The sequence below is a fragment of the Anomalospiza imberbis genome, chromosome 20 (assembly GCF_031753505.1).
Source record: "Anomalospiza imberbis isolate Cuckoo-Finch-1a 21T00152 chromosome 20, ASM3175350v1, whole genome shotgun sequence".
In the NCBI taxonomy this organism is placed as follows: domain Eukaryota; kingdom Metazoa; phylum Chordata; class Aves; order Passeriformes; family Viduidae; genus Anomalospiza; species Anomalospiza imberbis.
The window spans coordinates 8,643,031-8,664,165 of NC_089700.1; the positions used below are offsets into that span (position 1 = coordinate 8,643,031).

At 45.7% G+C, this 21,135-nt stretch overlaps 3 protein-coding genes across 7 annotated transcripts in view; 2 read left to right on the forward strand and 1 right to left on the reverse strand.

The window, feature by feature from the left end:
• CLTC (clathrin heavy chain) overlaps positions 1-16,576 on the forward strand; it is a 29,577-nt gene extending 13,001 nt beyond the window's left edge. The window contains exons 8-33 of one of the 2 annotated variants that reach the window (XM_068210642.1): positions 558-758; positions 1,328-1,480; positions 1,782-1,904; positions 2,096-2,233; positions 2,323-2,487; positions 2,579-2,759; positions 3,106-3,269; positions 4,929-5,054; positions 5,435-5,577; positions 5,933-6,167; positions 6,497-6,619; positions 6,715-6,860; positions 7,004-7,187; positions 7,488-7,680; positions 8,107-8,264; positions 8,448-8,612; positions 8,704-8,811; positions 8,924-9,091; positions 9,238-9,387; positions 9,483-9,614; positions 9,769-9,879; positions 10,481-10,651; positions 10,755-10,976; positions 12,041-12,061; positions 14,915-14,990; positions 15,538-16,576. In XM_068210642.1, the coding sequence (XP_068066743.1) occupies positions 558-758; positions 1,328-1,480; positions 1,782-1,904; positions 2,096-2,233; positions 2,323-2,487; positions 2,579-2,759; positions 3,106-3,269; positions 4,929-5,054; positions 5,435-5,577; positions 5,933-6,167; positions 6,497-6,619; positions 6,715-6,860; positions 7,004-7,187; positions 7,488-7,680; positions 8,107-8,264; positions 8,448-8,612; positions 8,704-8,811; positions 8,924-9,091; positions 9,238-9,387; positions 9,483-9,614; positions 9,769-9,879; positions 10,481-10,651; positions 10,755-10,976; positions 12,041-12,061; positions 14,915-14,990; positions 15,538-15,662 (3,882 nt within the window). In that variant the 3' untranslated portion in view covers positions 15,663-16,576. The remainder of the gene's footprint in view (positions 1-557; positions 759-1,327; positions 1,481-1,781; positions 1,905-2,095; positions 2,234-2,322; positions 2,488-2,578; positions 2,760-3,105; positions 3,270-4,928; positions 5,055-5,434; positions 5,578-5,932; positions 6,168-6,496; positions 6,620-6,714; positions 6,861-7,003; positions 7,188-7,487; positions 7,681-8,106; positions 8,265-8,447; positions 8,613-8,703; positions 8,812-8,923; positions 9,092-9,237; positions 9,388-9,482; positions 9,615-9,768; positions 9,880-10,480; positions 10,652-10,754; positions 10,977-12,040; positions 12,062-14,914; positions 14,991-15,537) is intronic. The other variant, XM_068210643.1, reaches the window with a different exon arrangement.
• Positions 15,814-19,684, reverse strand: PTRH2 (peptidyl-tRNA hydrolase 2). 3 transcript variants are annotated; one of them, XM_068210654.1, is made up of 3 exons: positions 19,565-19,684; positions 19,266-19,356; positions 15,814-18,738 (listed from the first exon to the last, which is right to left on the reverse strand). In XM_068210654.1, the coding sequence occupies exon 3, from the start codon at positions 18,715-18,717 to the stop codon at positions 18,196-18,198; it is 522 nt and encodes a 173-aa protein (XP_068066755.1). In that variant the 5' UTR covers positions 18,718-18,738; positions 19,266-19,356; positions 19,565-19,684; the 3' UTR covers positions 15,814-18,195. The 3 variants fall into 3 exon arrangements, with proteins under 3 accessions (XP_068066755.1, XP_068066754.1, XP_068066753.1); XM_068210653.1 differs by lacking the exon at positions 19,565-19,684 and adding an exon at positions 19,496-19,530; XM_068210652.1 differs by lacking the exon at positions 19,565-19,684 and adding an exon at positions 19,447-19,482.
• The window catches only part of VMP1 (vacuole membrane protein 1), a 61,971-nt gene continuing 59,413 nt past the window's right edge, over positions 18,578-21,135 (forward strand). Inside the window, exon 1 of one of the 2 annotated variants that reach the window (XM_068210648.1) lies at positions 18,578-18,718. The gene's annotated coding sequence lies outside the window, so the exon portion shown is untranslated. Of the gene's footprint in view, positions 18,719-19,579; positions 19,716-21,135 lie in introns of those variants that run through there. The other variant, XM_068210651.1, reaches the window with a different exon arrangement.

Here is a 21,135-nt window from a genome sequence, read left to right on the forward strand (position 1 = left end):
CAAGGGCACAACCTTATTGCTGCTCTTTTCCCAGGGTAGGACTTTGGTGCTTCACAGGTATTTTGGGTGCTGACACTGACTGCAAGCTGAATGATCTTAGAGTTTGTAAAGCCCACTGAGGAGAGGAGGAATAAATGATGAAGTAATGGCTACGATTCATAATGTTTCTGATTCTCACCTTTATTTCTCCGGTGATGCAAAAAAGTGTCTGAGAAGACAACCTCTAACTGAGGCTGCACCTGGAAACAGGATAAAAAAGCCCAGGCTAAGACTAAATTCAGATGAGAGGAACTTGCTTGCAAGGCTAAGGATGTCCTAATTCTGAACTTAAATCTGTATTGCTACTGAAATAAATTTAATGGGTTATTATAGCACATTTTCTGTCAAAGCATCTCAGTGCCTGAGCTGGTGTTCAGCCATATTGCTTCTGACATTCTGGGCTGGCAAAACAGAGAAATGCTTGTGATAGCTACAGTGACATTACCTCCAGCTCCCTGGAGAAACTCTTGCCAAGCCACAACAGCAGAAAAGAAAATTTCTCTCTCTCTCTCTGGCAGGGAATCCTGCGTACTCCAGACACCATACGCCGGTTCCAGAGTGTTCCAGCTCAGCCAGGGCAGACTTCCCCTCTCCTGCAGTATTTTGGCATTCTGCTGGACCAAGGGCAGCTGAACAAGTATGAGTCACTGGAGCTCTGCAGACCAGTGCTCCAGCAGGGCCGCAAGCAGCTCTTGGAAAAATGGTTAAAAGAAGATAAGGTAAGTTTGGGGTTGGTACCTTCAGAGCTGTGGGGGGAAGGAACAGCACTGCCTGACAGCCTCCCTCCTTCCCAGGAAAACTCAGCTGGGAGCTCAGCAGTGACAGGAAATAGCTGAGCAATAGGTGCTCACTCTGCCTGTCACTATGACTCAAATTACTGCAAGAGAATTGATCAAATTCTCACTCATTCTACATTTAAAATCACAGCAGGATCTGCAGAGCATGGAAAGCTCTGAGCTGCTGCTGGGCTTTGCCAAACCACTCCTTTGGATACTGACTGCAAGTGCTTTGAGCTGTGATTACTTTTGTGTAATTAATAGGAGAAATGTGCTGATACAATGTGTCACCCAGCTCTTTCTAGCTCTGAAAATTTGTTTGACTGCTGTAGAACATGAGGAGCTGAGCCCACTAGATCACTGCTGGGAGAGTCAACTCAGGCTGTCAAGCTGGGCCTTAATTTTTTAAAGAGAAGTCCAAAAGGAAGAGAAGATAAATGAGGAAGAGGATGGTAGTGCATCTCAGCATGGCACTGTCAGGGTGGGCTGACTACATTTCTGTTTGTGAACAGCTGGAGTGCTCAGAGGAGCTGGGAGACCTTGTGAAATCTGTGGATCCTACACTAGCACTTAGTGTCTATCTGAGAGCCAACGTTCCAAACAAGGTCATCCAGTGTTTTGCTGAAACAGGACAAGTTCAGAAGATTGTTTTGTATGCTAAGAAGGTGAGAGAAAATTAAATTGCTGTATCTATCCAGTGTTTAATAATAACTAGTGCATGTTCCAAAGTAACTAGAAGTAACTGGGGGGGAGTCTGCGAGCCTGTATAGTATTTACTTTTGCCTCAAATTTTTTATTAATAGTTACTGCTAGACTTCCTACATGGGTCTTTCCCTACTTCCCCATGTAGCCTTGTCCAAAAGAGGAAATCCTGACTGAGTTGTGTAATCTCCTGACAGTAGCTTTACTGAGCTCTATATTTAACAAGGTGTTTTGCCGAGTTCTCACTTTTCATCATCTTCTCAGGTTGGATATACTCCAGACTGGATTTTTTTGCTGAGGAATGTAATGAGAATCAGCCCTGATCAAGGACAGCAGTTTGCACAAATGCTTGTTCAAGATGAAGAGCCTCTTGCAGATATAACACAGGTAAATAACTTTATTGCTCTGAAATGCTGACTTCAAAGCATTCAGTTGGTAAGAGGAGCCCTACTCAAACCATCAGAGCAATGAGTTTGGATTTAGCTTTGGAAGCTGCATTGATGCTTAAATATACTTACAGCTCCTAATCAAAAGCCTAAATTTCTTTCTCTCTTTTTTTTTTTTTTTTTTTTTTTCAGATTGTGGATGTCTTTATGGAATACAATTTAATCCAGCAATGTACAGCCTTTCTGCTGGATGCACTGAAGAATAATCGTCCCTCAGAAGGTCCCCTGCAAACACGTTTACTTGAGATGAACCTCATGCACGCGCCTCAGGTACGCGCTCAGGCTTCCTGGAGCTGGACGTGGCAAACGCTGGTGGCAGTGCTCAGAAACTGAGTGAAAATGTTCCCTGTTCCTTCTAGGTTGCAGATGCCATCCTGGGAAACCAAATGTTTACTCACTATGACCGGGCTCACATAGCTCAGCTGTGTGAGAAGGCTGGTTTGCTGCAGAGAGCACTCGAGCACTTCACAGACCTGTACGACATCAAGCGCGCGGTAGTTCACACTCACCTCCTCAACCCTGAGGTAAGGCATCAAACACCCTGCACCTACAAATCCAGCCTTTAATTACTGCTGTTCTGCTCAGGTCTAAAATGCCTTGTGTGTGTCTTTGCAGTGGTTAGTGAATTATTTTGGGTCCTTATCAGTAGAAGACTCTCTGGAGTGTCTGCGTGCGATGCTGTCCGCTAACATCCGTCAGAACCTGCAGATCTGTGTCCAGGTAGCTTCCAAATACCATGAACAGCTGTCAACACAGTCACTCATTGAGCTCTTTGAGTCCTTCAAGAGCTTTGAAGGTAAGTCTGTACTTCTGCAAGAGGAGCTGGTGCTCACCTCGTTACAGATGTGTGTATGAAGGACTGTCTGCTGAAATCTAGAAATCCATAATGAGGTTAAGTAGTTAGGCCTCAAACTGTCTTGAAACAGATCTAAACCTTAAAGTTTACCTGTTTAGGATGGATACCACTATTCAGTTGCATAATTTGTTTTTCTGAAATCCTGGAAAATGTTTGGAGCTGTAGAAAAACCTAGAATGCTGGCCTTTTGCCTTTGTTCAAAATGGGTGTCTTAAATTCCTGTAGCCTTTGGGATTTGTACTTTCAAGTGAGACCAGCAAGTAATCTGTTGACTGTTCCTCTCCAGGTTTGTTTTATTTCCTGGGCTCCATTGTAAACTTCAGCCAGGATCCAGATGTGCACTTCAAGTACATTCAAGCTGCATGCAAGACAGGACAAATTAAAGAAGTGGAAAGAATCTGCAGGGAAAGTAACTGCTATGATCCCGAACGTGTTAAAAACTTCCTCAAGGTAATGTTTGGGTAACACTGGACTGTGTGGGGCTGTTTGGGGTTCCGATAAAACGTGGTGTGTCACTACTGAAATGAGGCAGCTCTGTGAACATAGATGAGTTTTAACCTTTGCACTTAAGGATCCAAGTGTCCTCAAACCAGGTATCTGCCATGTTGACAGTACCTCCTAATCAAGTCTGAGCCTGGAATATTGTCTAAAAATGAGAATGTAAGGTCAGTTCCTCACTGTTCTTGCTAAGGTTAATATGGCTTGAACTCTTAACCTGTAGTAAATGCACCAGCTTACCTAGAACTTGTTAAAAATGTCTCCTATACAATAGGAAACAGTTTGCTTAGCTTGAGAACACCCATAGTGCCAAATGAGTTGATAACTTAATGCTTATTTATAGTGTAATCAACTCCAACTGAGCAACTACAGAAACAACAGATGAAAAGAGTCAGTTAATTCCATAAATGCTTTCAGGGCTGATCTGTCTTACTCCTACACACTGAAATTTCAGCCAGGTGAGCCATGGTTTAGTTCTGCTGGGAGATGCCAGTCAGTGGGATTATATCCTGACTGATCCAGAGCACTGCTGGAAAGTAGGAAAAGATGGTGTGCTCCAAGTTCAGATTCTGTAGTCCTAGTACTGAGCTTACTGACAAACACAACACTCTGAGAAATACCTGAGGAACCGTGTGGGAGGGGAAAACTTTATCTGGGAACATTTCCTGCCTTCATGTTTGTTGGTTACATAGCATAGTCTTAGATTTTGCTGATCATATCTGAAGATGGCAAAACTCTTCCCAAGAGAATTCTCTAAAACTAACCTGGTGTCACCGAGGTGTAAGGTATGTAATTTGATCAAGCCACCTAAGATATGTTATCAAGCTGTCAAATTCCTGATGAAAGTTATTGTTTTTTGTGCTGTTCCATGTCTGGAATGTGCAGGACATGTACCAGGTAAATCTCCCAGTACAGGCCTCCCTGTGTAAAGTCCTTAAGTGTAATTTATATGTAGGATTATATTCTGGGATGTGCATGTTGGAATAAGTGATCTGAAATATGCATCCGGAATACTGTCTGCCACATAGACTAAGCTTCTGTACTGTAGCCATTGTAACCTTATGCTGAAAGTTGGAATGCTTTTAGATAATTAATCTGGTAAGCAGTTTAAGTGGTACTGCTATAGAGCTTAATTCTTACTGTTCTCTAAATCCATAGTTAGGAGGTATCACATGACACATGGCACTCAAAGTTAATTCTGTATATAAGTTTTACATTATGAACCACAACTTAATCTAGTCTTGGTTAAATTTCTTTTGGAATCCCAGAGTGCTAATCCTGCACACCAAACACCAGTGGCAACTAAAAATATTCTCTATAGCCTAGGCTTGTAATAGTTGTATCGTGTTGTAAAACTCTGTAGAGTCTGCCATGCAGAGGAGCAGGGTTAAACTCCAAAAAGCTTCTTGCTGCTCACGCCCTGCAGTGGGTGTGAGTGCTCCCACTTTACATATTTGCAAACAATTAGCTGAACGACAAGCTGTCATTATTTGGTTGACTTTTGAGTTTTGGCTTTCCAAATTCAGCTGCTTTGACAGTTTAAGTGACTGTATTATTTGTCTGCTTAAGTCCAAGAGCAAAACCAAATTACTAAAGCTCTTCTCTTTCTAGGAAGCTAAACTCACTGACCAGCTGCCTCTCATCATTGTGTGTGACCGCTTTGACTTTGTCCACGACTTGGTGCTGTATTTGTATAGAAATAATCTCCAAAAATATATTGAGATTTATGTACAGAAGGTAGGTGACAACTTGTCCCTTGGCTTCAGTTGAGTCAAACTGATCAGTTTTTACAGTATCATATACAACTACTGGCATCATGTTTAAGTGTTCTGCAAACAGCTTTGTACCTGAGGCTGACATTTAAGTGATTATTAGTGGCCTCCAGTAAGTTAGCTCTGATCTCATTCTTCAGTCAGGTTAAGCAGTAACTCCCACTGGGCTGGGATGGGAACACCTGTTGGTTGAAGAATTGACTTTTAAGCTTGTTCAGAACCTCAGGAGGCTGGGAGTAAGGGCAGGAAGATGGGGTCAGTCTTAACAAGTGGAGTTTTGGGGATAAGTATTGCCTGCCCTTGCTCCCTGACAGCATCCTGACCTCTTTAAATGCTCCTGTGTAGGTGAATCCAAGCCGTCTGCCAGTTGTTATTGGGGGACTGCTTGATGTGGATTGCTCTGAAGATGTGATCAAGAACCTCATCCTTGTAGTGAGAGGTCAATTTTCAACTGATGAACTTGTTGCAGAGGTTGAGAAAAGAAACAGGTATTAAACTTCTACAAGTCTTACCAATTCCCAGTCTGCTACTCATCCAATCAGTGCATGTCACACGGCTAAAGCTGGTACTGACACAAGCAGAAGCTGCCACTGGGTGAGAACCAGCTCTAATTCTTGGCTGATGTGGGGATCTCTCCAGATATCTTTGGTGTGTTTTATTCATAGTGTCAGAAGGTTACATCTTTAGAATAATGACTCAAAATGTAGGTTAAAACAGAGCACTGTAAAACTCTGGTTTAGTTCCTGACTCTATCCTACACCAAGACTGGCTTCCAGAGTGTAGAAATTATGCAATTGGATATTTACTTATTCAGCCTCTCACGTGAAAATCACTTCCTTCTAGGCTGAAGCTGCTTCTGCCCTGGCTGGAAGCAAGAATTCATGAGGGCTGTGAGGAGCCTGCCACTCACAATGCACTGGCCAAGATATACATTGACAGCAACAACAACCCAGAGAGATTCCTGCGTGAGAATCCCTACTATGACAGTCGTGTTGTTGGCAAGTACTGTGAGAAGAGGGACCCTCACCTGGCCTGCGTGGCTTACGAGCGTGGACAGTGCGATCTGGAGCTGATTAATGTATGTATGCCCAGGCTGCTGCCTCGTGATTGACTCCTAACATCAGTGTCATGGGGTACATGGACAGCTTTATGACAAAAGCATGCATTTCCTAAAAGGTATTAAGCTGGGAAGTGCATGCTTCTAACACAGAAGAGGAGGTGGTTGGTTAACCTCCCTCTGCATCTTAATGAGAAACGGGAAACTCTCCTGCCCATCCTAAAATGGGAGGTTAATGGAGTGTCAAAGGCTGAGATTTCTAGTCTGCCCCTCAGTTCAGAGTTGCAGTGCAATTATCTGTAGGCTCCATAGCTCTGCCTTCCCTCTGAGCAAGCTGTGTCTTTCTCCAGGTGTGCAATGAGAACTCCCTCTTCAAGAGTCTCTCCCGCTACTTAGTTCGTCGTAAGGACCCCGAGCTCTGGGCCAGTGTGCTACTGGAAAGCAACCCCTACAGAAGACCCCTGATTGACCAGGTACAGCTGGCAGGACATTCACAGCCTTGCCTGTCCTAACTGGATTTGCAGAACCTGACATCACTCATTTCTCCGTGCCTTGACTCTGCCTGCAGGTTGTCCAGACTGCACTGTCAGAGACCCAGGACCCCGAGGAAGTCTCTGTCACTGTGAAGGCCTTCATGACTGCAGATCTTCCCAATGAGCTCATTGAACTGCTGGAGAAAATAGTTCTGGATAATTCAGTGTTCAGTGAGCACAGGTGTGTGAAATGAAAACTAAGCCACAGGAAACTTGGTATTATTGCTGTAATGTGAAACAGCAAATAAACTAATACCTTCTCCAGAGGGGAGGGTGAATTTCTCGATCATTATTTGATAAGCAAATATTTCTTTCCCTCCTCAGGAATCTGCAGAACCTTCTCATCCTTACAGCTATCAAGGCTGACCGCACCCGTGTCATGGAGTACATCAATCGCCTGGATAACTACGATGCCCCTGACATAGCCAATATTGCTATCAGCAATGAGCTTTTTGAGGAGGCATTTGCTATCTTCAGGAAGTTTGATGTCAACACATCAGCTGTACAGGTATCTTCAGTTCTCAGGCTGTAAAAACTCCCTGTGCATCCCCACACAAGGGCTTTGCTGGTACTTAACACCAATTAGCAATGTGCCCAAAGCTGCTCAGTGTCTTGTCTTACGAAACAGAACAAATGTTGTTTATTGAAACTTTGTAAGCCTAAAATCACTCACGCTGTGTGGGTTGTATGGAGTTAGTCCCTGTTTTAAAAGCTGTGGATCCTTTGAGGAGCTTACATAAACCCCACCTTAGTGTGTTGTAAGAGTGACCTTTCTGAGAGTGGCTGATCATGGTTATCCTTTTCCCAGGTGTTGATAGAGCACATTGGGAACCTGGACCGTGCGTACGAGTTCGCCGAGCGCTGCAACGAGCCTGCAGTGTGGAGCCAGCTGGCCAAAGCACAGCTCCAGAAGGGGATGGTAAAGGAAGCAATTGACTCCTACATTAAAGCAGATGATCCTTCCTCATACATGGAAGTTGTTCAAGCTGCTAATGCCAGTGGTATGATTAAGTTTTATTTACATCTTGGCTGTTGATGTTGCTCAGCTCTTTTGCCTGGTCTGCTCAAACTGCAGTTCTGCCAGACCTGTATCTTGATGCAAGTAGAGGAATCTGGTCCTTCAAGGACTGCCCAAAATAAGAATGGGGAAAGGTAGTGTATTCCATCTGCAGATAATCAGTGGCCTGTAATTTCCATCTTTAACTAGCTGGAGACTTCTTTCAGAGTCTTTGCATGAAGTTAAATAAAATTTTAGTTAGGCCCATTCTAAGATGATTTGATTAATGCATGATGAGCAGTGTGAAGGTTGTTGATTGTTGGGGAATAGCTGTCAAAATTGTCATATGTCAAAATGAGGTTCAGCTGATTAAGTTAAGCACAAGTGTCCCCAGTGGTGGGAAATAAACATTCTGAACTCCTTTCCATAGGAAACTGGGAAGAACTGGTGAAGTATCTGCAGATGGCACGCAAGAAGGCCCGGGAGTCGTATGTGGAAACAGAATTAATCTTTGCTCTTGCTAAAACAAACCGCCTGGCAGAGCTAGAGGAGTTCATCAATGGCCCCAACAATGCACATATCCAGCAGGTGAGTGAGACTGACTTTGTTTTGCTGCCTCACAGAGGGATGTTGGCAATTCTGTCTGTGTGGATATATATGCACATAGATCTTGGCCTTTAAATCCATTTGACAAGGGCTTGAATGCCACACATTTAACGTAAGCCACTGGCTGAAAACGTGCAGGAATAACCTGGCTGTGCTCTGCCCCAGGTTGGTGATCGCTGCTATGATGAGAAGATGTATGAAGCAGCCAAGCTCTTGTACAACAACGTGTCCAACTTCGGCCGTTTGGCCTCAACCTTGGTGCACCTCGGCGAGTACCAGGCAGCCGTGGATGGTGCTCGGAAAGCCAACAGCACTCGCACGTGGAAAGAGGTGAATTTACTGCCTCTGAGGCCAAGGACTTCAAAGCTGGGGCCTGCTCAGAAGCCTTGGTTATAAGCAGTAACACAACTCTCAATTCCAGGTCTGTTTTGCTTGTGTGGATGGAAAAGAATTCCGCTTGGCTCAGATGTGTGGGCTCCATATTGTAGTGCATGCAGATGAGCTGGAAGAGCTAATCAACTATTACCAGGTAATTAAGCTGACTCCTTAAGTTGTACAGTCAGTTCTGTCATGGCAACTCTGTCAAAATCTGGGATTTGGGATGGTTCCTGATGTGAAATGTCTCTGTCTGTGTCTCTAAGGATCGTGGGTACTTTGAAGAGCTGATCACTATGTTGGAAGCAGCGCTTGGGCTGGAGCGAGCACACATGGGGATGTTCACAGAGCTGGCAATTCTCTACTCCAAGTTCAAGCCACAGAAGATGAGGGAGCACTTGGAGCTGTTCTGGTCCAGAGTCAACATTCCCAAGGTGAATGTCTGAGGCTTTAAATTTAGCTGAAAACATACTTTTTTGGGCTGTTGTACCCGGCTTTTGCACAAGCAGCTCCTGAGGTTATTAATGGCACTAAAGCCTGAGCACTGATGGAAATATTGCTGATTCTGCCTTTTGTTTAGGTTCTGAGAGCTGCAGAGCAAGCCCATCTCTGGGCTGAACTGGTGTTCCTGTATGATAAGTATGAAGAGTATGATAATGCCATAATCACAATGATGAATCACCCAACAGATGCTTGGAAAGAAGGCCAGTTCAAAGATATCATCACTAAGGTATTGCTTTCCTTGTGAAAGTTATGTCTGTTTTTCATTTGGATTTCCCCACAATCAAACTCCTGCTCTGAACAAGCACTTTTACTCCTCTCTAGGTGGCCAATGTGGAGCTGTACTACAAGGCAGTTCAATTCTATTTGGAATTTAAGCCTCTGCTGCTCAATGATCTGCTGATGGTGTTGTCCCCTCGGCTTGACCACACTCGTGCTGTCACTTTCTTCACAAAGGTAATTTTCCTGCTATCCAGGTGAAAGCAAAAGCTGGGAAAGCATTGAGCTGTAGTAGCATTTAAAAATGCTTAGCTACTCTCCTGCCTGCCAGGGAAGATGCTAAGAGACTTCCACAAAAAACTGACTTATGTGTCTCTCTGATTCCTTGAAGGTTAAACAGCTGCCCCTGGTTAAGCCTTACCTGCGCTCTGTTCAAAATCACAACAACAAATCAGTCAATGAGTCCCTCAACAACCTCTTCATTATTGAAGAAGATTACCAGGTGTGTCTTGTCTTGAAGCACTTAATTCTGGATTTACCTCATAGTTTCAGCCTTTGTTTAATGTGTAGAAACACAGTTTTCTTTCTCATTTTCAGTAGTTTTTACCTGCTTGCCATTAACTTTAATTCCTTAAACGTATGTTCTCCAGCTTTAAACTGAATTAGTGGCGAGAAGCCAAGGATTGAGTGGAGAAGTGTTAGTGGCTTTCTCAGAGCATTTTGTGTCATTCCTATTAGGGATGGAGTGGCTACTTTGTTATGAGTGTGGCAGCTTTTATTTAAGGCAAACAAACTGTGTGTGCTCAGAAAAGGACTCACGGAAGAGGCAAACAGTTGTGATGTCTGGCTGTTTTAGTGTTTTCAGAGAACAGCTGCCTGGTATTCAGAGACTCTTAAACTACTGAAAAATACTTTCTGGAAAACTCTAAACTTCACGTGTGTCAAACAGCAGCTTCTCAAATAAAATAGCAGATCTCTGCAGGTCTGGCTGGAGTACTTTATCTTCCTACAAGCAGGAATACAGAAGTAATGGAAAACATTTGCATTTTGTGGGTGCAGTTGTACATCTGAGGTGTGACTTTTTTTTCTTCTGCCTCACTCAGGCTCTTAGGACTTCTATAGATGCTTATGACAACTTTGACAACATTTCTCTTGCCCAACGTTTGGAGAAACACGAGCTAATAGAGTTCCGAAGGATCGCTGCCTATCTCTTCAAAGGCAACAACCGCTGGAAACAGAGCGTGGAGCTCTGTAAGAAGGACAGGCTCTACAAGGTGAGGCAGCACCCAGGTCAGCTTTAGCAAAGCTTTGCCTTTAAGCTGAGGGGAGCTTGTGAATTGTTGTGTCCCCCGAGGCTGAGGCTCTGTCCCATTGCAGGATGCCATGCAGTACGCTTCCGAATCCAAAGATACTGAGCTGGCAGAAGAGCTGCTGCAGTGGTTCTTGCAGGAGAACAAGAGGGAATGCTTTGGCGCTTGTCTCTTCACCTGCTACGATCTCCTAAGGCCGGATGTTGTCTTGGAAACAGCGTGGAGGCACAACATTATGGACTTTGCCATGCCATACTTTATTCAGGTCATGAAGGAATACTTGACCAAGGTAAGAGCAGGTGCCTCTCCAGCACCCAGAGCTTGTTAGTCACTGTGGTGAATGCCTTGAGACTGTCTGCTTGCTACTAACATTGGTTTGGGCTTTGTCCAATGTCTGTCTGTCCATGTCCACACTTACTTTTCAGTCCATCTGGGGAGAGACTTCGCCCTCTTAAGAGGCTGAAACACTTGCAGGCTCCACCCTCTACCAATTACAGAACCTACATCAGTAGTATTTGCCTGACCCTGGGCAGTGTCTAAAGTAGTTCCAGGCTCCAGGCATTTCCTGTGCTGTGTCAGTCAGGAATCCCAGCTGGGATCAAGCTTTAACTAAATTCTAGACTGTGTACTAAAACAGCTTTATAGCTAGACCTAGAGATAACTTATTCTGCTATGCATTTAACTCTAAAACGTGGCTCTGACACTTAATGGCATTAATTATGACTCAACTCTTATTTGAAGTGACTCAGGATGGGGGAACTACTTGGTAATGCTCTGACAGACTTGAACAGACTTGAGTTAAATCCAGCTGTCACTAGCAAGATTTTCCCAGCTGAAGCTTTTGGAGTATCTTCCAGTGAAGTGGTGTAAATTGCTTAATGATTAAGACTTTTCCAAGCTTGAGTTCAGCTTTTACTTTCATGCAGTCAGTGAAGACTAAGGTGCCTGTTTGTCCAGAAATTTGCCTGGCTGTTCTTTCTAAAGGCAGGACTACCCTGCAGTTCTGTAGCCAGCCTGAAATGCTGTTTTGGGGGAGGTGGGCTGAGCAATACAACTGTTTGTCAGAGATGCCTGTACCTAGCTAACACCATGCCTTTAGTGGGAGTAGTAGATTCTTAAAGATGAAAATTTCCTGATCTGATAAAGGATTAGGATGTAGCTTTGGTGTAGGTAATGAAGTAAGAGCCAGCAAGAAGCAGAGCTGCCTTTCTAAAGCAGATACTTCTGGTGTACTTTTGTTTTTACTCACCTGTACCTTAATTATTTCTTCCCTGACGCTTTTGTTTCTACCTTTTTATATGCTAAATATGGAATTTGATTTTTCTAAGCTGCACCTTCTGAATTCCTTTGCAGGTTGATGCAATAAAGGAAAAGGTGAAAGTTGATTCTTGTTTTCCATCTTTAAGTCTGGAGGACTAAGTCTAAGGATTCTGCATGAGTTTTTTTCTTTCCTATGTTTACTACACTGCTGCTACTGCTTTTTCCCCAAACAAAATGTCACTAAAGCATTTGCAAATTGTTTAACTCTCACTAGCTAGTGCTGTAGGAGAAAAGTAGATTCATTTGCTACTAATAAGCTAATAGATCCTAGGAAGGGCATACAGGTGATCAGTTGGATCACAGTCAGCCTGCAATTGAAACAACACACAAATACTTTCACAAGTGCTATTATTTGCCAGCCAATCTGACTGGAAGAACCTCCTACAATAAGACATAAGTGTGTGAATCCCTAAATCAGTCTGGCATTTGCTAGTTGAAGGGCTGTGATCCAGTTCCTGATCTCTGGACCATGACTAATGCGCGCTGACCGTAGGCAGAGTAGATACTGGCTGCTCCAGAGGGACTCTTCCTCACTCAGGTGTCAGTTCTCATGGTGCTGATCTAATCCACAGTGCTCTAGTTCATGTAGCAACTTAAAACTTCAGCTGTTACACCAAGTCTGTGGTTCTCCTCCGTATAGTAAATTCCTAGTAGCGGTCCAAAAAAAGACTGCCTTCCAAGCTCTTCAGCTTCACTAAACTTCTCTTGCTACCTCATTAAAAAAAAAAAATAAAAATGGTAATACTTATTGCTCTTCTGAGGCTACTCCAGGGCTTGCCTTTTGCTATGTAACTTTGACCTTTAGAAGGGCAATCCAAGGTTTTCTGTCCATCTGCTTCCCTACAAATGCCACCATGATCCTCCTGAGCCCAGGGGTCAGCCCTTGCAGGAGTTTTCCATTAATGTGGTTCAGCAAAGGGCAAACCAAAGTGACAGCTTTGAAGATGGATTAAATGCAAAAAAACTGCTGGTTGTAAAGACACCACTGGAACTCAAGGCTAACCCAAGACACGTAGTGTAAGGTCCTTCAGCAGCTAGTAAGGAAAGTAGGAGAGCGTGTGTGTGAAAAAAGGTAATTGAACTGCAGTGTTTGCATAAACTACGCATGTGTAGCAGTCATTGCAATTACATCCCACTACTCCTGAAGCTCCAAGGCATTGCTGTGGGCTGCGTGTGGTTTTTTGGGGGGAGCCTGTATGGCAGTCATCTTCAGACCTCACTCGTGCTTCAGTACTTTTGCCTCTTTTTCATGCACACATAACACGATAACATTGAATGCATGTTACTTTTCCTCTGCAGCTTATTGCAGTCCCTGTGGAAAAGCCTTTCAATCAATCTTGCTCCAAGTGTGTAGGGCCCTGAAGCTGGTGATGCTCGAGCAAGTGGTGTAAGAACCATCCTGCGGGCTGGTTTCAAACTTGAGCTTGTTCTTGTCAATATTTGTTCAGCTCTGAGGGGAGGCATCAAAACTGGGTCCAAAATGCATTGAATGTCCTGGGCTGGAGGCTTTCCAAGAGTGAGTAAGCCAAATGCCTCTGCTTAGTAGCAAACTCTGCACATTCTCCTTGGATTTGCATCTCTAAACTTGTGCTTCTGTGTTCAGTGTGTTGCTGTTTTGAGTTAAAAACAGTGCAGTTCCCAGCACGGTGTCTGGAAATGAGTCTTGGAGCATTGGATACGATCCCGTGCACTTTGGCCAGCAGCAAGCCAGATACTGTGGGAGGCAACCACCAGGCTGGCCATGGAAGCCCAGTCACTGAGGGAACTCGAGCTCAGGACTTTGCCACTCCCTGGAGTTGTGCCTCAGCTTGAGGTTACAGAGGAACAGGTTTATGGAACACACGTTGTAACTCACAGCTGAAAGGAGGAGCTCACAGCTCCTGGAGCTGCCAGCAGATACTTGCTCATGTAGCACAGTTAAACTCACTTGTGAATGTTGTAGCTGAATAAGTAACACTGACCCTGTGTAAGTGCAGGAAACCTTCAAACTCCTTTATTAAGGACACAAATGAAACGTTAATCTTGTGAGTTGTATTCTTGCCTTTCAAAGTAATTGGCACGATTATCTCTGACTTTGTTCTAAATCTTATCTCCCAGGTAAAATACCAATACCTCATTTTGTGGTTTTAGTTTCAGGGCCTGCCTTAGACTGTAGAAATGCTGAGTTCCCTTGGATCTGTCTTAGAAATGAGCAATAATTCACTACAGAAGAAGTTCCTTCTCTTGCCTTTCTGTAGGGGTGGGCAGACAGCACCATTGCACTCGCAGTGCAGCAGTGAAGCTGGCCAGGCTTGTCTGTTACTGTGTGTAAAGCTGGAAGAATTGGAGTATCTGTGGGTTTAGGCTGACTGCCACACAGTTCTGGAGTGGAAAAAGCAAGTCTTATACACATGCATTCTCTGCATTTGAACTTAAATTGCATGAGTGAATGGGTTTGGAAAGTGAAATCTTGAGGCTCAAGTGACATGTCGGATGCTATTGCAGTCTGCTCTATCCAAATACAATCCAGATTACTTTGCCTCAATGTCACCTCCAGGGAAACTTCTCCAGGTCTGGGCATTATCTTGGCAATTGCTCCAATGCCAGAGGTCTCCAATTGAGACTGAGCTCAAATCTGAGTCTGAGTCCAAAGACTGTCCAGCTCCAGTCCAGAACCTTTTGTACAAAGCTTCAGCCTGGAGTGAGCTTTCAAACTAGTTGAAAATCCCTCAATGAGGGTTTTTTTTTCAGGAAACAGACAATCTTGACTGCACCAGTACCAACATTGATACTTGAATTGATCTTAACTTGTAAATGGTCTCCTTTTCTTGATGGGTGTTGACATACCACTAAGGCTTTTCCACTTCTCTGCCACGAATAAGTGCCTGTTTTAGAGGAGGTTTCTTTAATTGTTGGTCTCAATTCCAGGTGGACAAACTGGATGCATCAGAGTCTTTGAGAAAGGAAGAGGAGCAAGCTACAGAAACACAACCTATTGTTTATGGTAATGCTTTAGTTCGTGTGTTATCAGTAACATAGTTCACTTTTTAAACAAGCCTTCCCTAATCTTGTTTTTTACCTGAGAAAGTCCTGGGAAATGGGAACATTCTCCATGTTAACTCAAGTCTTAAGGAATGTGTTCCAAAATACTAGATAAGTGCTGAGGCTGCTGAGGTGGGCTGTGGACTGCAGGATTGAAGGCTCTCCTGGCTCCTTAAGGAAAGGTACACAGGACCTGTGCTGTTCCAGACTTCCAGCAAGTGGTTATTTGAATCTTGTGCAATATGCTCTGTATCTAAAGCATATTTATACCTACTTAAATTGGATATTTTCTTTATATCAGGTTATTCTAGTAAGAGTTTCTTCACTGTAGCATTTTTAGCCAGGTGTTGTTTCCTGAGGTTTTGTGGGAAAATACCCATTGTGGCCCTGAAGAGGCCCAGTCCAGGTCAGCAGGGTGAAACATAGAAAATACCTCCTGAAAACTTCCAGGCATTCTGCAGAGTGATTTCTCAGCTGGGGAGGACTAAGATGCCCATTGTGTGTTGCAGGCCAGCCCCAGCTGATGCTGACAGCGGGACCCAGCGTGGCGGTTCCTCCGCAGGCACCTTTCGGCTACGGCTACACGGCCCCTCCGTACGGGCAGCCGCAGCCCGGCTTCGGCTACAGCATGTGAGATGCAGCACAAGCCAGTCTGGAGCAGCAACTTTTCTTACTGAAACTCCACCGTCCCTCCCCGCTTTAACTCATAACAGGGAAAAGCAAAGAGTTCTGCCTCGTGTTCTTGTAACCTTTATTTCATGAAGGACTGTTTTTTCTAGCGCAAACGATTTGAATCACTTCTGTTAAATCTTTTTCACATTCCATGTCATTTAGACTTTTACTTTCAGAAGGGGAATAGTTTAAACGACTTTGTTCAAGTGGGCTTTTGCAGGACTGCTTATTACCATTAAGTCTATTGTGAAGATTCTGATTTGCACTCTATAGTGTTACACTCTAATATTGAATCTTAAGTTCATTGTATGTGAGCAGCTTACGGTATGTACTGTCTATTCTAAATGCATTTAAGTCTCACTGTATATTTGGAGAAAGCTAAAGCCAAGATACTTGTATTTGACCTTGCAAGACTGCTGACAAGAGACAACACTAATCAGCATATCCTCCCTGGGTTGGATTGCATAGCTCTAAAAGAATTTAAAATGCGTACAGACAACCTTGCCTGACTTAAAATGAGTAAAAGTTTTGGGTTTTGGTTTTTTTTGTTTTTTTTTTCCCCTTAACCTATGCAGGTTTTTCCAGTTATGCATATAGAAAATGCTAGTGTCTTTTTGCTCACTCCATATGTAACAGATGACCTTATGTTGTGCTGTATCCTGTGCTTTTGTGGGACATTCCATTCAGGAACAGAGCACCATGATTCCAATCTGTGTATTTACTAACCCTGCCCTGAGGTTTGTGTATGTTGGATATTGTGGTGTTTTAGATCACTGTTTTGAGTGTACAGAAGAGAGAATTCAAGCATATTGCTGTTCAGTTTTGTTTGTGCAATTTGAAATTACGCAATTTAAAAATAAATTACTGGACTGTGGACATGCTGCATAGTGGTAGCTTCACTTTACTGTCTTCAAAAAAAGGACCTTTGGACTCAAACCAAGTATTCCAGTGCTGGTAGTGGGGGGCAATGCAGGTGTGTGCAGCCAGGGGTCTGAGGGGCCAGCAGCAGAGCAGCAATGGGGACCAGTAGTGGGGTCTTGCACTGAGGGGGCAATACAGGAAAATATGTAATGCTTTTTCTAGAGAGAGATTATGGCAGAGAGAAGAAAATAGCACTTTTCACCAGTTGGCCGCACTGTGGTCAACTCCAGCATATTTGACCAGATGATACATTAGGATTGTAGTAGGGTGTGCCAGTTCAATTGAGATCATGTTCTAGGTATGTAAATTGCCTTAAACATATTTAGCTTCAAATAAAATTGACTTAAATGTTTCTTCATGAATACTGTCATATTTGAGTGTAACGAGTCTGACAGCACTGGCCAGATTTCCAACAGCTCTAGAAGCTCCTGTCTCTTAACCAGGAGCCACTCTGGCCATGAGGATCCAGATCCCACTCCCTCTTTCTCGTGTGAGCTCCAGTTGTGTGCTGTGATCCTGGGGCTGCAGCACTTCCATGGAATGGGGCTGGCAGGGGCTCACCTGCCCCAGGCTCTCTGTGGTCAGCAGGGGTGGAGCAAAGTCCGCAGTGAGTCTCTGAAAAGGATTATGCCTCCAAGTAAGAGGTGCAGTATAAAAACATTTCCATCCTCTGTGTTTATTGGCATTTCAGCCCCTCTGCCATTCCCTCTGTGGTCTGTGGATGGCTGGAGATGGAGATAAATCCTGTTCCCTCTCCTACAAACTGTTTCACAACACTCAGCTGGAACACATGGCTGAGAGGTTGGCAAAGGTGCTTAACAGCAGAACTCTGACAAACTGTACAAGCAGAATTTACTGAACCCCCAAGGTGCTCTGAACTGTGCAGTAATACCTCTAACAGGGTGCTTCCTTAAACCCAGGAGGGCCTGTTAATCCCAAGAAAACCAGGATTTAAGTCTGTGCCCGAGTGCCCAGTTGCTTATATGTAGGGTAACTCCCCACACCTTGGCTTAACTGCACATTTTTGCACGTGCAGGAGCTACACAGACCGCTCCAGAGGGAAGCTCAGCTTACAGCTGCTCCCCACAAGTGTTTACTGGTCTGGGCTGCAGATCCAGTTGAACTGGTCAGCCTGGTACCAGTTACAAGTTATTGCAGCAGTTGTTTGGGCAGGAATTTGGCTACAGTTACCCCCAAGCTCCAGTTCTTAACTGCTTCAGCAGCTGAGCCTTTCTGAATTACAGAATGTGTTCACTACAGAAAACAGGAGAAAGAGGAAATGCTTGAAGTCATCAACCAATGTGTAAAATCCTCGAGCAATTGCACAAGTTGTAAATATACTGGGTTCCTTCTTGTGCCAGCTCTGCTTTCCTCAACTGCTCTGAGCCTAGAATATTCTTTCCCACTTCTGGAACACAAGCTAGAGAAACTCATGACATACAAATTAAATCTTACAAAACTTGCTTATTTTATTAACACTGAGGGAAGATACGGAAAAAAAAAACCCAACTTAGATTTTTTTATCCCTTCAGTACTGACATACATGAACACATCCAGGTCTTTTTGGTACCGGTTTAGAAGAGTTTAAGGTGACCAGAAACTTTATCTATGACATCAGCTGGTCCTGGTCCGATCCCAAGGACTGTCCTGGAGCCTGGAGCTATCTGAGTACGCCCAGCATCCTGTATCAAGCTCACAGTCAGCCCCAGGCGCTTCGCCTCAGCCAGCAGCTGCACCAGAGTCTCTTCATCGGGTGCTTTGAGGACCACTTTAGGCTGTCCACAGTATTCCCACTGCTTCAGGAGCTCGGGATTCCTTTTGTGAACCTGCTTGTAGGCAGAGACAGCAGCGTGGGAGCACTGTGCTGCTACTTTGCCCTTGCCCATCTTCAGGTCGTTGCGGACGATCAGCACCAGCTTGAGCTCCCCGGACTCTCCCATGATGTCGGCCTCGCCCCCCAGGCTGTTGGAAGGTTCCGGCATTATTCCAGCTCCGGGCTTCCTGCGGAGCCTCCCCCGGATGCCCCAGCCCAGGCACACGCCACACACCACCCCGATGATGACATTCAGGAACTCGGGCTTGAAGAGAGAAATCATGGTGGATTTTGGAGACTGCCTCTGGAAGGGGGGAAAGACAGAATTTACTTGAGCGTTTCTCAGCTTCTGAGAGCATTTTGTGTGCTCTCACCTGGTTCCCACTTGGTTATTTGAAGACAAAGAACATTTGTTAGAAACACAAAGGAACAGTTCCCCAGACACAGCTTTCTGACTGCAAACACCTCGCTGGTGATGGGCTTTGACTCAGAGCTAAGACAAAATGGCAAATTATCATAGAATCAGAGAATGGTTAGTGTTGGAAAGGGCCTTAAAGTTCATCTGTTTCACCCTCTGCCATGGCCAGGGACACCTTCCACTATCCCACATTTCTCCGAGCTCTGTCCAACCTGGCCTTGGACACTTCCAGGGATGGGGCAGCCACAGCTCCTCTGGTGCCAGGGTCTCACCACCCTCACAGGGAAAAAGGGTTTCCTAACACCAATCTAACCCTCCTGTCTGTCAGTGTGACCCCACTCCCCCTTGTCCTGTCAGCCCAGGCCTCTGTAAACAGTCTTGCCCCACCGCTCCTGTAAGTTCCCTTCACCTACTGGAAGACCACAAATAGGTCACCCCGGAGCTTCTCTCCTCCAGGTTGAACACTCCCAATTCTCTCAGCCTTTCCTCATGTCAAAATCACACCTAAAAACCGGGAGAGAAACGGTGAAATGCCGGAGGTTTTAAGTCAATACCCCAAATTCAGCTGAGGAGCGGGGCCGCCTCCAGCGGCACCTCAGCCCCGCCAGGCCCGGCCGCGCTGGAGCCCGAGCGGGGACCGAACCGTGCGGCACCCCGCGGCCCTCAGGGGGGAAATGAGGAGGCCACGGGGGAGCATCCCCTCCCTGCTCACCTGCCGCTCCCGCCTGGCCGCTCCGCCGCGCCCGCCCGGAGGTGACGGGACCGCGGCGCTCGGGAAGTGACGGAGCCCGGGGCGGGACGGGGCGTGTTGTGCCGGGCCCAGTTCCGCGTTGTGCCGGGCCGAGCGGAGCTGCTGGAGCGTGGTGAGTGCGGGGCCGGGCCCGGGGCTCTCCCGGCGGGCGGGGGTCTCCTCACCGGCCCCTCAGCGCTGCCCGTCGCGCCCCTGCGGCGCCGCCCCGCTCCCCTCACGGCCCCTGCGGCTCTGAGGTGACGGCGGCGAGAGGGGACCCCCGGCCGGGCGCCCCCCGGAGCTGTGCGAACCGAGGGACCCGTGTGGGGAATGGGGGGCGGCAGGGAACGCTGTGGAGCAGCAGGGCGGGAGGGGAGGCTGCTGCTCGCCGGCCTTCATGGCGAGAAATGAGCCGCTGCCCCCTCACCCCGCTGGAGAGCGGCTCTGCTCTTCAAAGCCCCGGGAAGGGTGGGATAGAGTCGCCCTGCTCCGACCCAAGGGACGGTGCCTGATGACACGGGGAGAAATCTGTCCTTCTCCCTGCGGAGAGTCAGATAGCGATGGCCTTTGTCTGCTTTTCCGCTGGAAATGTGCTGTGCTTTCCCGGCTGGGTGCTCCCTGCGTCCCCATGGGCTGCCTGGGGCTCGTGCCTGTGGGGCCCAAATCCACGGGAACATTTCTGCTGAGTGGGGTCAAAGCACCTCGTCTGGTTTTTATTTCTCTAGCCAATGTCATGTGGTGTTTACAGCAGATAATAAAGCAGCAGGATTCCCGTTTGATTCCAGCTTTGCCTCTCAGATGCTTGGCAGGACATGTAGGTGACCTGAGAGAACGGGTGATAACTGTGTTTGATAGCAGCTATTTATCTATAAAGTGCTGTGAATCCAGGTTATCCCCTTCCAACTGCACCTACGACATTTCTTCAGGGTTTTCTCCTGCCCTTGTTTTCTCTGCTTTGTGCTTCCCAACAAGTGGGTATCCTGGTTTAGTTAATGGTGACAGTGTGGGTTGAGGTGGAGAAAGCGTGGTGTTGTTTCATGCCTTGGACCATGTGTTGTGTTTGGGCAGTGGATTTTGGTGCTGTTTTGCTGTTAGGAATTCTGCTTTTTTAGAGATAGTTTCACCTCAGTTCCATGGGGGATTCTCGTGCTTCCTAGCACCTTATGATAACATACATCAGCTCTTCTTGATGCATTGATTTTCCCATTGAAACAGTCTTTGTTATGTCAGTCCTCCTTCTTCCAATCCATTATTTCTGCAGCATGAATAGACTTTCCTTTATTCCTTATGGGATAAGTGACAGTTGTAACGATGGCTTCATCCCCTGTTTTCAGATGAGGGTTTCAAAAGCCAGCTTCCCGTTGTGCAATGGGAGGTGAGCTCTCTTTATTAGTCTGAGCTTTGTTTCGGGTGGGCTGAGCTGCTGAAAGCAATGGTGTTTGTAATTGCTGTGGGGAAGGGTAGGAGGAGACTCGGGAGCTTTCAAGTGGGTGAAAGCAATGAGGAAGGTGAGTAGGCTGGAACAACTGCGCTCTTTCAACCTTAAATCTTTT

What these genes read in the sequence shown, in the direction of transcription:
- PTRH2 (XM_068210654.1), bottom strand. Translation starts at nt 18,717, where the DNA reads ATGATTTCTCTCTTCAAGCCCGAGTTCCTGAATGTCATCATCGGGGTG.